Source organism: Bos indicus x Bos taurus, chromosome 28 (assembly GCF_003369695.1).
Source record: "Bos indicus x Bos taurus breed Angus x Brahman F1 hybrid chromosome 28, Bos_hybrid_MaternalHap_v2.0, whole genome shotgun sequence".
NCBI classification, from domain to species: domain Eukaryota; kingdom Metazoa; phylum Chordata; class Mammalia; order Artiodactyla; family Bovidae; genus Bos; species Bos indicus x Bos taurus.
In genome coordinates, this window is record NC_040103.1 from 6,491,377 (window position 1) to 6,508,327 (window position 16,951).

Genomic DNA, 16,951 nt, shown 5'->3' on the forward strand with positions numbered 1-16,951 from the left:
GATGGACAGGGAGGCCTGGAGTGCTGCGGTTCATGGGGTCGCAGAGTCGGACACAACTGAGCAACTGATCTGATCTGATCTGATCTGATAATGTATTTAACCATTCCTCTATTTTGGAATAGTTCAGTTGTTCCTGACTCTTCATTACTTCATATATAATATAGATATACATTGTTTATGTATCTATATATAGCCTTGTCTATAAATCTTTGCCTCCCAGGTTATTTTTTTCTTAGGACACATCATGGAGTCAGAGCACATAATTGAAACCTGTCTTCAAAGGGCCTTTGTAAAAACGGTACACGGACTTTGACTCTCACCCACAGTAAGGGCGTTCCCTTGAAAAGAAATGCCACTTGGGAAAGCTCAGTTGCTTCTGGTAGTTGGCATACTGGGACCTTTCTTCACTCTTCATGTTTTAAAGAATTAGGATTCAGAAGTGTGACGTCCAAAACTCTGCCGTACTCTTCAGGTTCAAGGTGCCTGCCAACCTTGAGATTCCAGGATGCCGGTATTTTCACCATCATCAGATCGCTCAATCCTTAGGCCAGTAAAAGAAGAGGCAAAGTATCCATCCCAGCACTTGCTTTGTTGTAACTGTGGCTTTGATTAAGAAGAAATAGGTGGGAAAGTGTGTAGCTGGGAACCAGGGGCCTGGGTCCACAGAGCACAGCCCAGAGGTGTACACGCACCCACACACACACCGACACCCACACTGACCTCCAACGCGGAGCCTATAAATGTACACCACCCACACTCCCTCCCTTCGTTCCTCCCACCCCGCCGCGTGCACTCTGGTGCGCCGGGGTGGGTGAACCCCGGCGGGTAGCTGGAGGAGCCCGGGGGCGGGGCTCCTAGAGGCCCGGGGGGCGGAGCCCAGGGCGGACGCTGCCAGGCAGCGCGCGCAGCCCCCAGCTCAGCCTCCAAGTTTGCCGGGCGGTTTGGGGCGACTCTCTGATTACCTGAGCCCGTCACCACGTCAGCGCCACATCATCTGGGCCCTTTCTGTTTGCAAGGAAACAGGAAAAGAAGGGAGGAAAAGCTCTCCAGAGCGGCAAGCCAATCGCGGGCAGCAGGCGCTGCGGGCGGAGCGCGCGCGCGAGCAGCGGGGCGGGCCCGAGGGGGCGGCGGGCATCCGGCGAGCGGCGGTCCGGTGTGCAGCGCGGGCCTTGCGGCAGGGCGGCGGGGAAGATGCTGCAGTCCCTGGCCGGCAGCTCGTGCGTGCGCCTGGTGGAGCGGCACCGCTCGGCCTGGTGCTTCGGCTTCCTGGTGCTCGGCTACCTGCTGTACCTGGTCTTCGGCGCGGTGGTCTTCTCGTCGGTAGAGCTGCCCTATGAGGACCTGCTGCGCCAGGAGCTGCGCAAGCTGAAGCGGCGCTTCCTGGAGGAGCACGAGTGCCTGTCGGAGCCGCAGCTCGAGCAGTTCCTGGGCCGGGTGCTGGAGGCCAGCAACTACGGCGTGTCCGTGCTCAGCAACGCCTCGGGGAACTGGAACTGGGACTTCACCTCCGCGCTCTTCTTCGCCAGCACCGTGCTCTCCACCACAGGTAGGAGGCCCGCCCCGCGCCCCCGACCCCCGATCGGCCCTTCGATCCGCCTGCCCCTTTCCGCCCTCTGTCCCTGTGCTCCTCCGGCGCTGCTCGCGGGGGACCGGCTCCGCGGCGCCGGAAGCCGGCGAGGTGGCCTTAGAACTTGGGGGTGGCCTCCCGGAGCTCTTGGATCGTGGTCCCTAAACCTTCAGCCTGGGCAGCAGCAGGGGTCCCCTCCCTGGGCTGCCTTCTTTGGTTCGCGACACTCTACCTCGAACTGCCCTCTTGGAGTCGTGCAGTCCTGGCGGCCGCGCGGTGAGGCCGGGGCTGATGGAAACTCTCGGGTGCTCCGAGGGCGCTCACCTTCCTCCCGCCCGCGTCTCGGCGGCGGAAGGCTGCCGAACCTTTAACGCGCTGAAGGGTCACTTTCCTGAGGGAGCCTGTCTTTTCATGATACGGTGGTGTTTCGGCTCTTTCCTACGTGGGGGCCCTTTCAGGGTAAGCCGAGTGACATCATTCTGCTCTTCGCAGGTGACCTTTGAGCGCAAAGGCGTATCCGATTTCTTTTCGGAGCGGGAGGAGGGGTGAGGGAAAGGAGCATCCGATAGCCCGTGAGCAGGCAAAATGGGGGCACCCTGATTCAGCAGTTTTGGGGTTTTCCAACTTTTCGTGTCCGAGGCCACCCTTCAACTTCCAAGCACCACTTGGTTCACATGGCTCACCTGGCGGCACATTGGCGAATGGTGGGTGTCCTGGGGGCGGGCGAAGGCCGTCCCTACGCCTCAGGGCGTCGTAACTGTGCCACGTTGGGTGGAGAAGGCTGAGTTGTCCCAGCCATGGCTAAGTGGGGCACGGACACCTAAGGGGAGTTGTTATCCATTGGAATTTGGACCCCGGAAAGTGGTCTCGAGCATCCAGCGCAGATCAGTTCTTTGAACAGTCTGTCTTGGCTTCCACAAGGTCACCGGCTTCCTAGTTGCCAGCGACGTCCTGGAACCTAAGCCTTGTGATTTCCCTGCCAGGGACGTGTGGTACCCCACCCCCACCTTTACAGGTGAATCAGCTTTCCGTTTCTCGGACTCTTCCTTCTCCCCACCCCCTCTCTGCCTCTCGCGGTTTATTTCTTTATAATCCCCTTGGGCTAAACCCAGCTGATTGTTCTGGTAGTTATTTGGTAATGAATAGTGGTAAGCCATCCAGGTATCCTGTGAAACAGTGATTCAGAAGTGTGGGGTGAATTACTAAACTGATTTGAATTTGCCCTGCAATAAAAAGAAGTAGAATTCTAGTTTGTATTGAGACACTTTTTAAAAGTAGCCTTAAGACAGACCTGTTATGTTACTTTTTAACTTTTCCAGCAGTCCTCTTGAGCTTTTTTTTTTCCCCTCCCCTCCTCGACCAGTTCTGCTTTCTTTGTCTTTCCTGGCTCTGTTCCCCAGAACTCAGGGTGCCTTTCCTTGGAGTATGTGCTAAATTGGGAATCGTTTTTTTCTGTGCAAAAGCAAGTGGTTTCACAGAGCTGCAGAAGATCTACAACTGGGTCACAATGTTGGGTAAATATTATGGAGAATGATGATAACTTTTAGTACTTTCTAAGTAACAGAGTAAGGACAGTGTTATGAGGAAAAGGACAGGTTTGCTGCTCCTGGGCAGCACACTTCATCACTGACACAGCCCATGTATAATCTCAACATCACGGGCACGTAGTTAAATGTCAAATATGTTAGTTTACATCTTGAACAGACTATTATTTCCCAGATTCCCTTCTGTCCCTTTTTTCAATTACTAAAACCCACAGTTCTTGTTAAAAAAAAAGATGGAGAAAGATGTCTTATTATTGGTATTCAAATTGCATTGTAGTTCCTAAGAAAGTATGTATTCAGACAAAACAAGAGTTCATTTAGGAAATCAGTGCAAGGAGCACTTAAGGATAAACTAGATGAAAAAGGATTGCCTCTTGGTTTGTAAAATTAGCAAAGCAATGAATTCTTGTTATTGATAAAATAGAAATTATTGATTCAAATAGAATTCTATTAAAATGTAGAATTGTATTCTGAATCAGATACTCTTCTCTTGGCTTGTATTGACCCATCCCCTGGTTTTGTATTGACTCATCCTCTGCCATGTTTGATGTTCCATGTGTTTACTGGTTTTGTAGCAGAGGATCAGGTGATTTTTAGTCAATACATTATACTTCCTTACCAGCAAAGTGTTTTCCAGAAAAGTACCAGGCAATTCAAATCAATTGGAATTGTGGTTTATGCTTTTCTTCAGGTAGTTTTTTTTTTTTTTTAATTTTTAAAATTTATTTTTTATTTTTGCTGTGCTAGGTCTTTTTTAAGGCACTTGGGCTTGGTTGCCTCATGCCATGTGGGATCTTAGTTCCCTAACCAGGGATTGAACCTGCATCTGCTGCGTTGGAAGGCAGATTCTTAATGACTTGTCCATCCCCTAGACATGCTGTAATTTTTTTTTTTTAACTCTCCCACCATAGTGGATGGCATCTCACAGAGATTATCATTGCCCAGTCAATCAGTGTGGTCAGCTCTTGGCCTGGCCAGAATGATAACAATTCCTGTTACAAAAATGTGGTTCTTGGTAGTCATCGTCATAATACGGAACATGAACATTTTATGGCAGAACCTTCTCATCCCAGAAAGCACAAGCTTCCATTTATGGAAAGAAGTGGGTAAAGTCTTCATGGTCTGTTTGGAAGAAGCCTTGAGTTGATAATTCAGTCATGTTCTTTTCATTCTCTTCTCTGCCAAAGACTCTGAATAATTTCCAGAAAATCATTTAACATCTCTTTATTTTTTGATTTAGAAAAAAAAAAGATATAGCAACGTCCACATAGAAATCATGAGGATGGAAAAAGTACAGTTTCACTTTTTCAAAGGGAAGGAGATGTGGACTTAAGAAATATTCACAATCTAAAAGTTGAGAGTTATGTTTCACTTGGTGGGAATTTTTAGGACTTCAAGCCCAGGAGACAGCATCTCAAGCAACCGTGAGAGAACTGCTCTGAGGAGGCAAGAGGGGGAGCCAGGTTATGCAGAAGTTTTGCAACCAAGGGCCTTGAACATCAAAAGATTAATGCTATGAGTTAAAGGAAAACTAGATATCTCAGGTTAAAGAATTTAGTGCTTGTCTAGGTATGGGAAGATGCAAGAGTCTGGGCTCATGGAAATCATGACTTTGATATGTGCCTCATCTATCTCGGGCCAGTACCCTGTACTCCCATCCTGAGTTTCCTCACTAGCTCACGCTCCATGCTGGCTGCAGTGGCTGATGATGTCCTTCTTTACTGTTATGGCAGGAAAAATTCCATTTCTCAGAGGTTATTTTAGACTCAGCTATTTCCCACTTAGAACTTCCCAGGTGGTACAGTGTTAAAAAATCCGCCTGCCAGTGCAGGAGATGCAACAGACAGAGGTTCCATCCTTGGGTCAAGAAGATCCCCAGAAATAGGAAATGGCAACCCACTCCAGTATTCTTATCTGAGAAATTCCATGGACAGAGGAGCCTGGCGGACTATAGTCCATGGGATCGCAAAGAGTTGAACACGACTGAGTGTGTGCATGCATGTGTTGAGGTGCACGCACCTTTGAGGTGATGCTTGGAGAGTGAGAAGTCACTTTTATTAAAGTTGTCTTTAGTAGCCAGATAAAATGATGATTGATCTCATTCGTTCTTAAGAAGAGTTTGTCATGTCAGTTACTATGATTTGCTTCTTTTTCTTCCAATTTTATTTGTTTATTTATTTATTTGGATGTATCAGGTCTTAGCAGCACATGGGATCTTCTTTTCATCATGCAGGATCTTTCCCTGCCACCCATGGACTCTCCAGTTGTGGTGTGTGGGTTCAGTAGTGCAGTATTTGGGTTTAGTTGCTCCTCATGTGGAATCTTAGTTCTTTGACCAGGGATCGAACCCCAGTCTCCTGCATGCAAGGCAACTTCTTACCCACTGGACCACCAGGAAAGTCCCACATTTGTTTCTTTATTCATTCCCCTAAACAGGGGTCTATCATGATGGTGGATGATGGAAATGCAGTTTACGACCTTTGCTGCTTTGTGAGCCTGGGGCTTACACGATTGCTGAGTCCCCCTTTCTGCCATTGGTAGCATGCTGCCTTATCAGTGTTTACGAAGAGATGTTTTGAAACTTGTTATTTAAAGAACTCAGAAAAGGAACTTAATTTACCTTATTTTACAGTGGCCTTTGTTTTAGCCAGGGTGATAGCATTGGTATTTTTCAAAAAGAGAAAGACGGAAAAGGTAATAGGAGATACTTGATGGATCCTTAGTCTTCAAATTATTTTCAGAAGGAGAAATGTATTATCACTAACAGCAAATACTTAATTGAGCCTTTAGAATAGAATCAGTTCAGTTCAGTTCAGTCGCTCAGTTGTGTCCGACTCTTTACGACCCCATGAATCGCAGCATGCCAGGCCTCCCTGTCCATCACCAACTCCCGGAGTTCACTCAAACTCACGTCCATCGAGTCCATGATGCCATCCAGCCATCTCATCCTCTGTCGTCCCCTTCTCCTCCTGCCCCCAATCCCTCCCAGCATCAGAGTCTTTTCCAATGAGTCAACTCTTTGCATGAGGTGGCCAAAGTACTGGAGTTTCAGCTTTAGCATCATTCCTTCCAAATACTCCCAGGGCTGATCTCCTTCAGAACGGACTGGTTGGATCTCCTTGCAGTCCAAGGGACTCTCAAGAGTCTTCTCCAACGCCACAGTTCCAAAGCATCAGTTCTTCGGCGCTCAGCCTTCTTCACAGTCCAACTCTCACCTCCATAGGGATGGGTAAACTGTGACTTCTGGGCCAAGTCTGACCCATCACCTGTTTTTGTGTCTCCTAAGAATGGTTTTTACATTTTCAAACAGCTTTCTAAAAAGTCAAAAGGAAAAAAGTACTTCCTGATCTGCTAAAGTTCTATGAAAATCACATCTCAGTGTCCATAAACAAATTTTACAGATGCACAGGCACATACCCATTTTCTTCTGTATTACAGTTGTTTTCCACCTGCAGTGGCAGAGTTGAGTAGTTGTGACAGAAACCAGAGGGCTCCGGGACATGAAATATTTACTGTCCAACCTTTTGTAGAAAGTTTGCTGCTGCTGCTGCTGCTAAGTTGCTTCAGTCGTGTCCGACTCTGTGCGACCCCATAGACGGCAGCCCACCAGGCTCCCCTGTCCCTGGGATTCTCCAGGCAAGAACACTGGAGTGGGTTGCCATTTCCTTCTCCAGTGCATGAAAGTGAAAAGTGAAAGTGAAGTCACTCAGTCGTGTCTGACTCTTAGTGACCCCATGGACTGTAGCCTACCAGGCTCCTCCGTCCATGGGATTTTCCAGGCAAGAGTACTGGAGTGGGGTGCCATTGCCGAAAGTTTGCTAATACCTGCTTAAAATAATGCTTGGAAGAAACGGTTCAGTCAGAGGAGTTCTAAGTGCCTGACTTCTTTTTAGAAAACTTTCTAGAAGACAGTTTAGCTCTTCAGGTTTCTTTGTGGTTTTTTAAGTGGTTTGCTATATTTAAATTACGTACTGCCACCCACAGCTGCTTCTAGAACAAATGATTATTATAGGATGTCACTAGGTTTGGTCAAATTTGTGACACTTTTTTAATGGTAACAAAGTTACACTTCCCATTGGGATTACCTTATTTAAAATGTGTGGTGAATCTATATATTTTGTCCAGAGAAGAAATGACAAGGACAGGAATTCCACCAGAAACAAGAAGTAAACTGGCAGTCAGAAGAGAGATCTGACATCCCACACACAGAAGTTTCTGTTCTTTCTTTGCAGGAAAGGCTTTGGCCTTGCTTCTGAGCCTTTATACTAATTCTAACAAGTTAAATGATCTGGTTTTCAAGCCTGTAACAGCTAAAGACAGGAAAGGCACAGCTCTAGGCAAATCTAAGTGAAAGGTCATGAAAAGGTATATACCTTAAAAACCAGGAAAATAAAAGGATCCTGTGTGCCAGGGAGTGTTTCCACGGATTACCTTCCGTGTATTGCCAGGAAGTGATGAGGTGTAGTCATTATACTCACTTTACAGAGGCTGAGGCAGAAGTTTTGCTTGAGTGACGTCTCTAACTAGGTCACAGAGCTAGAAGTGATTGGCCTTGATTTGAATCCAGTGTCCGACTCTTTGGACCCCATGGACTGTAGCCCACCAAGCTCCTCTGTCCATGGAATTCTCTAGGCAAGAATACGCTCACATTGCAGGCAGATTCTTTATCGTCTGAGCCACCAGGGAGGCCCTCTGAATCCAGACGTGTCTGAATTAAGAACTTGAGTTGCACCTGGTATCTGGGCATAGCAGGTTGTTTCCAGATGCATCCGGTTTCCCCAGATTTGGAAGTCGAAGTCATCATCCCCATAGTTCAACGTGTATGTTTAGAGGTAGGGCCTTTAAAGAGGTAATGAAGTTAAAATGAGGAGCCAGTGAGAAGGTGGCTATCTATAAGCCAAGGGAAGTGGCCTCAGAAGAAACCAACTTTGTAGACCCTTTGATCTTGGACTTCCAGCCCCCAGAACTGGGAGCAAATACATTTCTTGGTTTTAATCACCCAGTCTGTGGGACTTTGTTGTGGCGGCCCGAGCAAACTAACATAGAATTACTCAGGTAATTATTTTTTAGTTGCATAAACAGAAATAACACCCCTCCCACAAGGAAATCAACCTTGGATATTCACTGGGAGGACTAAAGCTGAAGCTCCAATACTTTGGCCACCTGTTGTGCAGAGCTGACTCATTGCAAAAGACCCTGATGCTGGGAAAGGTCAAGGGCAGGAGGAGAAGGGGACGACAGAGGATGAGATAGTTGGATCACCATCACCAACTCAATGGACATGAGTTTGAGCAAACTCTGGGAGATAGTGAAGGACAGGGAAGCCTGAAGTGATACAGTCTATGGGATTGCAATGTGCTGGACATGACTTAGTGACTGAACAATACAAATATATGAGTACAAAGATAAATAATTTTTAAACTTCTTTTTTTATTGAAGGATAATTGCTCTACAGAATTTTGTTGTTTTCTATCAAGCCTCAACATGAATCAGCCATAGGTATACATATACCCACTCCCTTGAACTTCCCTCCCAATCCTACTCCTCTAGGTTGATACAGAGCCCCTGTTTGAGTTTCTTAGCCATACAACAAATTCCTGTTGGCTATCTATTTTACATATGGTAATGTAAGCTTCCAGGTTACTCCTTCCGTACATCTCACCCTCTCCTCCCCTCTCCCCATATCCATATGTCTATTCTCTATCTCTGTTTCTCCACTGCTGCCCTGTAAGTAAATTCTTCAGTACCATTTTTCTAGATTATGTATATATGCCTTAGAATACGATATTTATCTTTCTCTTTCTGACTCACTTCACTCTGTATAATAGGTTCTATGTTCATCCACCTCACTATAACTGACTCGAATGTGTTTCTTATATGTACCACAACTTCTTTACCCATTCGTCTGTTGATGGGCATCTAGGTTGCTTCCATGTTCTAGCTGATGGAAATAGTGGTGCAATGAACAATGGGATATATGTGTCTTTTTCAATTTTGGTTTCCTCAGGGTATATGCCTAGGAGTGGGATTGCTGGGTCATATGGTGGTTTTATCCCTAATTTTTTAAGGAATCTCCATACCATGGTCTTCCACAGTGGCTGTATCAATTTTCATTCCCACCAACAGTGCAAGAGCTTTCCCTTTTCTCCACACCCTCTCCAGCATTTATTGTTTGTAGACTTTTTGATGATGGCCATGCTGACCAGGGTGAGATGATATCTCATTGTAGTTTTGATTTGTATTTCTCTAATAATGAGCGATGTTGAGCATCTTTTCATGCATTTGTTAGCCATCTGTATGTCTTCTTTGGAGAAATGTCTGTTTAGGTCTTTTTCCCACTTTTTGATTGGGTTGTTTGTTTTTCTGTCATTGAGTTGTATGAGTTGCTTGTATATTTTGGAAATTAATCCTTTGTCAGTTGTTTCATTTGCTATTATTTTCTCCCATTTTGAGGGTTGTCCTTCCACCTTGCTTATAGTTTCTTTTGTTATGCAAAAGCTTTTAAGTTTAATCAGGTCCCACTTGTTTACTTTTGTTAATGGCACCCCACTCCAGTACTCTTGCCTGGAAAATCCCATGGATGGAGGAGCCTGGTAGGCTGCAATCCATGGGGTCGCTAAGAGTCGGACACAACTGAGCAACTTCACTTTCACTTTTCACTTTCATGCATTGGAGAAGGAAATGGCAACCCACTCCAGTGTTCTTGCCTGGAGAATCCCAGGGACAGGGGAGCCTGGTAGGCTGCTGTCTATGGGGTCACACACGACTGAAGTGACTTAGCAGTAGCAGCAGTAGGAGGTGGATCTTAGAGGATCTTACTTTGATTTGTGTCAGCAAGTGTATTCCTGCCTGCATATTCCTATTAAGAGTTTGTTTCTGGTCTTACATTTAGGTCTTTAATCCATTTTGAGTTTATCTTTGTGTATGGTATTAAGAAGTGTTCTAATTTCATTCTTTTACATGTAGCTGTTCAATTTTTCCAGCACCATTTATTGAAGAGGCTGTCTTTGCCCAAGAGGCTGCTCTTGCCTCCTTTATCAAATATAAGGTATCCATAGTTACATGGGTTTATTTCTGGGTTTTCTGTCTGGTTCCATTGGTCTATGTTTCTATTTTTGTGCCAGTACCATACTGTCTTGATGACTGTAGCTTTGTAGTATAATCTGAAGTCAGGAAGGTTGATTCCTCCAGCTCCATTCTTCTTTCTCAAGACTGCTTTGGCTACTCCGGGTCTTCTGTGTTTCCATATGAATTGTGAAATTTTTTCTTCTAGTTCTGTGAAAAATGTCATTGGTGATTTGATAGGGGTCACATTGAATCTGTAGATTGTGTTTGGTAGTATAGTCATTTTCACAATATTGATTCTTTCTACCCAGAAACATGGAATATGTTTATGTCATCTTAGATTTCTTTCATTAGTGTTTTATAATTTTCTGTGTACAGTTCTTTTGTCTCTTTAGGTAAGTTTATTCCTATATATTTCTTTTTGTTGCAATGGTGAATGGGATTGATTCTTTAATTTTCCTAAAATCTTTCTGATATTTCTTTCTTAGTATATAGAAATGCAAGTGATTTCTGTGTATTGATTTTGCATCCTACAACTTTTTAAAATTCACTGATTAGCTCTAGTAATTTTCTGATACTATCTTTAGGGTTTTCTATGTACAGTATCATGTCATCTGCAAATAGTAAGAGCTTTACTTCTTTTCCAATCTGGATTCCTTTTATTTCTTTTTCTTCTCTGATGCTGTAGCTAGGACTTCCAGAACTATGTTGAATAATAGTGGTAATAAAATAATAATAAAAGTGGAAACCCTTGTCTTGTTCCTGATCTTAGGGGGAATGTGTTCAGTTTTTCACCATTGAGAATAATTGCTGTAGGCTTATCATCTATGGCCTTTATTATGTTGAGGTAGATTCCTTCTATGCCCATTTTTTGAAGAGTTAATCATAAATGGGTGCTGAATTTTGTCAAAGGCTTTTTCTGCATCTATTGAGATGATCATATGGTTTTTATCTTTCAATTTGTTAATATGGTGTATCACATTGATTGATTTGCATATGTTGAATAATCCTTGCATCCCTGGAATAAACCCAACTTGATCATGATGTATGAGCTTTTTGAAGTGTTGCTGAATTCTGTTTGCTAAAATTTTGTTGAGGATTTTTGCATCTATGTTCAACAGTGATATTGGCCTGTAGTTTTCTTTGCTTGTGCTGCCTTTGTCTGGTTTTGGTATCAGGGTGATGGTGGCCTCGTATAATGAGTTTGGGTATGTTTCTTCCTCTGTACTTTTTTGAAAGAGTTTTAGAAGGATAGGCATTAGCTCTTCTCTGAGTGTTTGATAGAATTCTCCTGTGAAGCCATCTAATCCTGGGCTTTTGTTTTTTGGGAGATTTTTTAAATCACAGCTTCAATTTCAGTGCTTATAATTAGGTTTTTCATAATTTCTATTTCTTCCTGGTTCAGTCTTGGAAGATTGAATTTTTCTAAGAATCTGTCCATTTCTTCCAGGTTATCCATTTTATTTCCATATAGTTGTTCATAACAGTCTCTCATAATCCTTTGTATTTCTGCATTGTCTGTTGTAACCTCTCCTTTTTCATTTCTAATTTTGTTGATTTGATTCTTCTCTCTTTTGTTCTTGATGACTCTGGTTAAAGGTTTGCCAATTTTGTTTATCTTCTCAAAGAACCAGCTTTCAGTTTTATTAATCTTTACTATTGTTTCTTTCATTTCTTTTCCATTTATTTCTGCTCGGATCTTTATGATTTCTTTCCTTCTACTAATTTTGGGTTTTTTTGTTCTTCTTCCAGTCGTTTTAGGCATAAAGTTAGGCTGTCTATTCAATGTTTTCTCTTGTTTCTTGAGGTAGGATTGTATTGCTATAAACTTCCCTCCTAGAACTGCTTTTGCTGCATCCCATAGGTTTTGAGTTATCGTGTTTTCTTTGTCATTTGTTTCTAGAAATTTTTTGATTTCCCTTTTTGATTTCTTCAGTAACCTGTTGGTTATTTAGAAACATATTGTTTAATCTCCATGAGTTTGTGTTTCTCACAGTTTTTTCTTGTAATTGATATCTAGTCTCAAAGCATTGTGGTGAGAAGATGCTTGGTATAATTTCAACTTTCTTAAATTTACTGAGGTTTGATTTGTGACCCAAGATGTGGTCTATCCCGGAGAATGTTCCATGTGCACTTGAGAAGGAGGTGTATTTTTATGCATTTGGATGGAATGTCCTGAAGATATCAGTGAGAGCCATCTCATCTAATGTATCATTTAAGACTTGTGTTTCCTTATTCATTTTCTGTTTTGATGATCTGTCCGTTAGAGTGAGTGGGGTGTTAATGTTGCCTACTATTTTTGTGTTACTGTCAATTTCTCCCTTTATATCTCTTCGTGTCTGTCCTATGTATTGAGGTGCTCCTATGTGGGGTCCATAGATATTTACAATTGTTATGTCTTCCTCTTGGATTGATCCCTTGACCATTATGTAGTGTCTTTCCTTATCTCTGGTAATCTTTATTTTAAGGTCTATCTTGTCTGATATGAGGATTGCTACTCCAGCTTTCTTTTGCTTCCCATTTGCAGGGAATGTATTTTTCCATCCTGTCACTTTCAGTCTATACATGTCTTTAGGTCTGAAGTGGGTTTCTTGTAGACAGCATATAGATGAGTCTTTTTTTTTTTTTGTATCCATTCAACCAGTCTGTGTCTTTTGGTTGGAGCATTTAATCCATTTACATTTAAAGTAATTGTTGATATATATGTTCCTATTGGCATTTTCTCAATTGTTTGGGGTTGATTTGGTAGATCTTTTTCCTTCTCTTGTATTTCTTGGCTATATAAGCCACTTTAACATTTGTTGTAAAGCTGGTTTGGTGGTACTGAATTCTCTTAACATTTGTTTGTCTGGCAAGCTTTTGATTTCTCCATCAATTTCGAATGAGATCCTTGCCGGGTACAGTAATCTTAGTTGTAGATTATTCCCTTTCAGGACTTTAAATATATCCTGTCATTCCCTTCTGGCCTGCAGCATTTCTGCTGAAAGATCAGCTGTTATACGTATGGAGTTTCCCTTATGTGTTACTTGTTGCTTTTCCCTTCTGCTTTTAGTATTCTTTCTTTGTGTTTAGCTTTTGTTAGTTTGGTTAGTATGTGCCTTGGCGTGTTCTCCTTGGACTTATTCTGTATGGGAGCCTTTGCACCTCTTGGACATGATTGGCTATTTTTTTCCATGTTGGGGAAATTTTCAACTATAATTTCTTCAAAAATTTTCTCATACCCTTTTTTTTTCCTCCTCTTCTTCTGGGACCCCTGTAATTGTCCCAGAGGTCTCTGTGACTATCCTCAGTTGTTTTCATTCTTTTTACTTTATTCTGCTCTTCAGAAGTTATTTCTACCATTTTATTTCCAGCTCACTGATTCCTTTTTCTGCTTCAGATATTCTGCTATTAATTCCTTCCAGAGTATTTTTAATTTCAGTAATTGTGTTGTTTGTCTTTGTATGTTTATTCTTTAATTCTTCTAGGTCTTTGTTAATTGATTCTTGTATATTTTCCATTTTGTTTTCAACGTTTTTGATCATCTTTACTACCATGATTCTGAATTTTTTTTCAGGTAGTTTGCCTATTTCCTCTTCGTTTATTTGGACTTCTGTGTTTCTAGTTTGTTCCTTCATTTGTGTAATATTTCTCTGCCTTTTCATTTTATATATATATATATATATATATTTTTTTTTTTTTTTTTTTTTTTTTTTAACTTATTGTGTTTGAGGTCTCCTTTTCCCAGGCTTCTAGGTTGAATTCTTACTTTCTTTTGGTATCTGCTCTCCTAAGATTGGTCCAGTGGTTTCGGTAAGCTTCCTATAGGGTGAGATTTGTGCTGAGTTTTTTTGTCTGTTTGTTTTCCCTCTGATGGGCAAGGCTGAGTGAGGGGTAATCCTGTCTGCTGATGACTGGGTTTGTATTTTTGTTTTGTTTGTTGTTTAGGCGAGGCGTCCTGCACAGGGTGATCCTGGTGGTTGGGTGGTGCCGGGTCTTGTATTCACGTGGTTTCCTTAGTGTGAGTTCTCACTATTTGATACTCCCTAGGGTTAGTTCTCTGGTAGTCTAGGGTCTTGGAGTCAGTGCTCCCACTCCAAGGGCTCAGGGCTTGATCTCTGGTCAGGATCAAAGATCCCACAAGTGGTTTGTTATGGCATTAAATGGGATTAAAACAAATACCCCAAAATGAGAAACTAAAGATGAACCTCAGACAAATGGCAGTTACAAAATCAGGCAAATAGTAATTAAAATAATGGAATATATGCATATACATATACACCCATAAGCAAAGTCAAAACAGTCCAACAAAAATAAAGTACAGTAGATTGATGCATTGAACAGAGAAATCAAAAATTATATCTATCAGTTAAGAATAAAACTAACTAAAGCACAAAATGGAAAACAAAACTAAAGCAAGGTGCCAAGTGGGGAATGAAAATAAAACTAACAAATATGTTAAGAGGAAAGGAAAGAAAGAAAAGAAAGAAAGAACAGATGTGCAAAGTTAAACAGAGGTAGATAAAGAAGATTTATATACATTAAAGGTTAACTGCACCAGAAAAGAATAGTAAGAAAAGCAAACAAAGGAATAAATATAGAAAAAATAATAAGAAGTTTAAAACTTTAAAAAGGAGAAAGAAAGAAAAAAGGAAAACTCCACAGAGCTGCAAAAGCCCAACATAGAGGCAAAGTTTTATAACTACAATAAAAAAAAAAAATGTGACTGAGGGGGGAAAAAAAAAAGCTCAAAAGGTTAATTAGATTTCATAGTGCCAAGAAATTCGACAACTACAACAGAGGGAGAAAGAAAAAGGAAAAAAAAAAAATCCAAAAGAATCTATAGAACACGTACAAACATAGGAATAATAAATGTTTTTCTTGAGTCACTGCTGTCAGAGTCCTTCCCCTCGCTGGGAGTCACAGTCCGCCTCACCTCCCCAGGATGCTCGCCAACACTGTGCTGATCTCTGGACCTGCTGTGGGAGCAGCTCAGATTCTAGTCTGGTCCTACTTCTGTGTGTGCTTGCCTCCAGTGTCCACAGCTATCAGAACTAGTGCGTTTTCTTTTGTGGGAGCTCTCAATGTCCTTTTATGTATTCCATAGACACAGAGTCTGCCTAGTTGATCGTGTGGATTTAATCTGCAGCTTGTGCAGCTGATGGGAAGGTTTTGGGTCTTCTTCCTTAGCCACACTGCCCCTGAGTTTCAATTGTGGTTTTATTTCCACCTCTACATGTGGGTCATCTACTGGGGTTTGCTTCTGAGGCTGCCCTGGAGGGCTTGGGTCTGCCCCTGTGAGGGCCAGGTGTGGAGGTGGTGCAGCTGCTTGGGTTGCAGGGGTTCTGGCAGCACCAAGTACTCAGGGCTGTTGGCAGCTACAGCAGCAGAAAATAATAGTGTTCTAGAAGGGTATAGGAACCAGTACTGGCCAATGCGCTCCAGTATTCTTGCCTGGAGAACCCCCCTGACAGAGAAGCCTGGCAGGCCACAGTCTACAGGATTGGAACAAGTTGGACACGACCGAAGCAATCCTGTGAGCACAGACTCAAGGGTTTTTTTTTTTGTTGCCTGTGGCAGCTCTGCATGAAGGTGATACAGCTGCTTGGCTTGCAGGGACCCTGGTGGTGCAAAGTGTGCAGGGACATGGACTGCCTCCGCTGCAGGAGTTATGGCCCTTTTTTTGAGCCTCTTGTAGCTGGTGATCAGAAGGCCTCTTTGGCCAGTCTTTCTCTGTAGCTCCCCTCATTCAGACACTTAGAGGGCTCCCTTGCCTGGGGTCCTTCTCTGTTGTTCGGCGCATCAGGCCCATAGAGGGGCCCCATGGCTGGGGTCCTACTCTGTAGTTTGGCGCATCAGGCACTTAAAGGGGCAGCCTGGGTGGGGTCCTACTCTGCAGTTCAGTGCTGGCGTGTGGGCTCTGAGAGGCTCTGGTGGTGGCTCATGACTCAGCAGTATTGCCTTGCTTCCATGGCTGCCTGGTTTTCCTCCACAGGCATTTCCCACCACAGTCTCCTCCCTCACATCCCCTTGATCTGTCTCTCTGTGGTCAACAGCAGCGCTAGCCCTGGGATTGCTCCACAATCCCTAAACTCCAGCTCCCAGCCCTTGTGCCTTCCAGGGGATCTGCATCCCTATCCAGGGTACGTATGGCTGCGTCAAGGACTGTCTGATTCTCATTCCATTTAGGCTGCCACAGATCAGCTGTTTCACTCTCGGCCTTAAATGGTTCTCCTCTGACTCACACAGTTGCCCCGATGTGGGGATCGGACCCCTGCCTCAGTTCCCCAACCGCTGAGGGCAGGTCCAGTCCTACTAACACTCCTGTTTTTCCCCCTAGATCCTTCATCCTACTGAGTTTTGCATGGTTCTATATATTCTTTCCTCTGGTCAGGTACTCCTGTCCTCTCTCAGCTGGTGTTCTGTATGCACTTCTGTGTCTGAAGATGTATTCCTGATGTATCCGTGGAGAGATGTACTCCACATCCACCTACTCCTGCACCATCTTGTTCTCCCTCAGAAATAACTTTTAATGTCCTTAGTATTGTGGCCAACATTTTCATATGCTTGGTTTGGACATCCTTGTTTTATTATAGAACACAGTCTTGTAATTGATAGAACTGAAATATATTGAATTGATTATTGAAATCTCAAGAGCAATACTATAACGTGCTTAAGAAAGCAGAGATGCGTGTGATAAATTTTAGAAACATTTCCACCCAGTGATGATCAGAGTAGATACCAATGTTTAATGTGTAAACTCAGACCTGTCTATATTACATCAGTCCTTTAGTAT

General features: G+C 43.2%; 1 protein-coding gene across 1 annotated transcript in view; it reads left to right on the top strand.

Moving 5' to 3' along the window:
- The first annotated feature begins 880 nt into the window (after positions 1-880).
- Positions 881-16,951, top strand: part of KCNK1 (potassium two pore domain channel subfamily K member 1) — a 67,832-nt gene continuing 51,761 nt past the window's right edge. Inside the window, exon 1 of the mRNA XM_027530680.1 lies at positions 881-1,546. Within this exon, the coding sequence (XP_027386481.1) occupies positions 1,192-1,546 (355 nt within the window). The 5' untranslated portion in view covers positions 881-1,191. The remainder of the gene's footprint in view (positions 1,547-16,951) is intronic.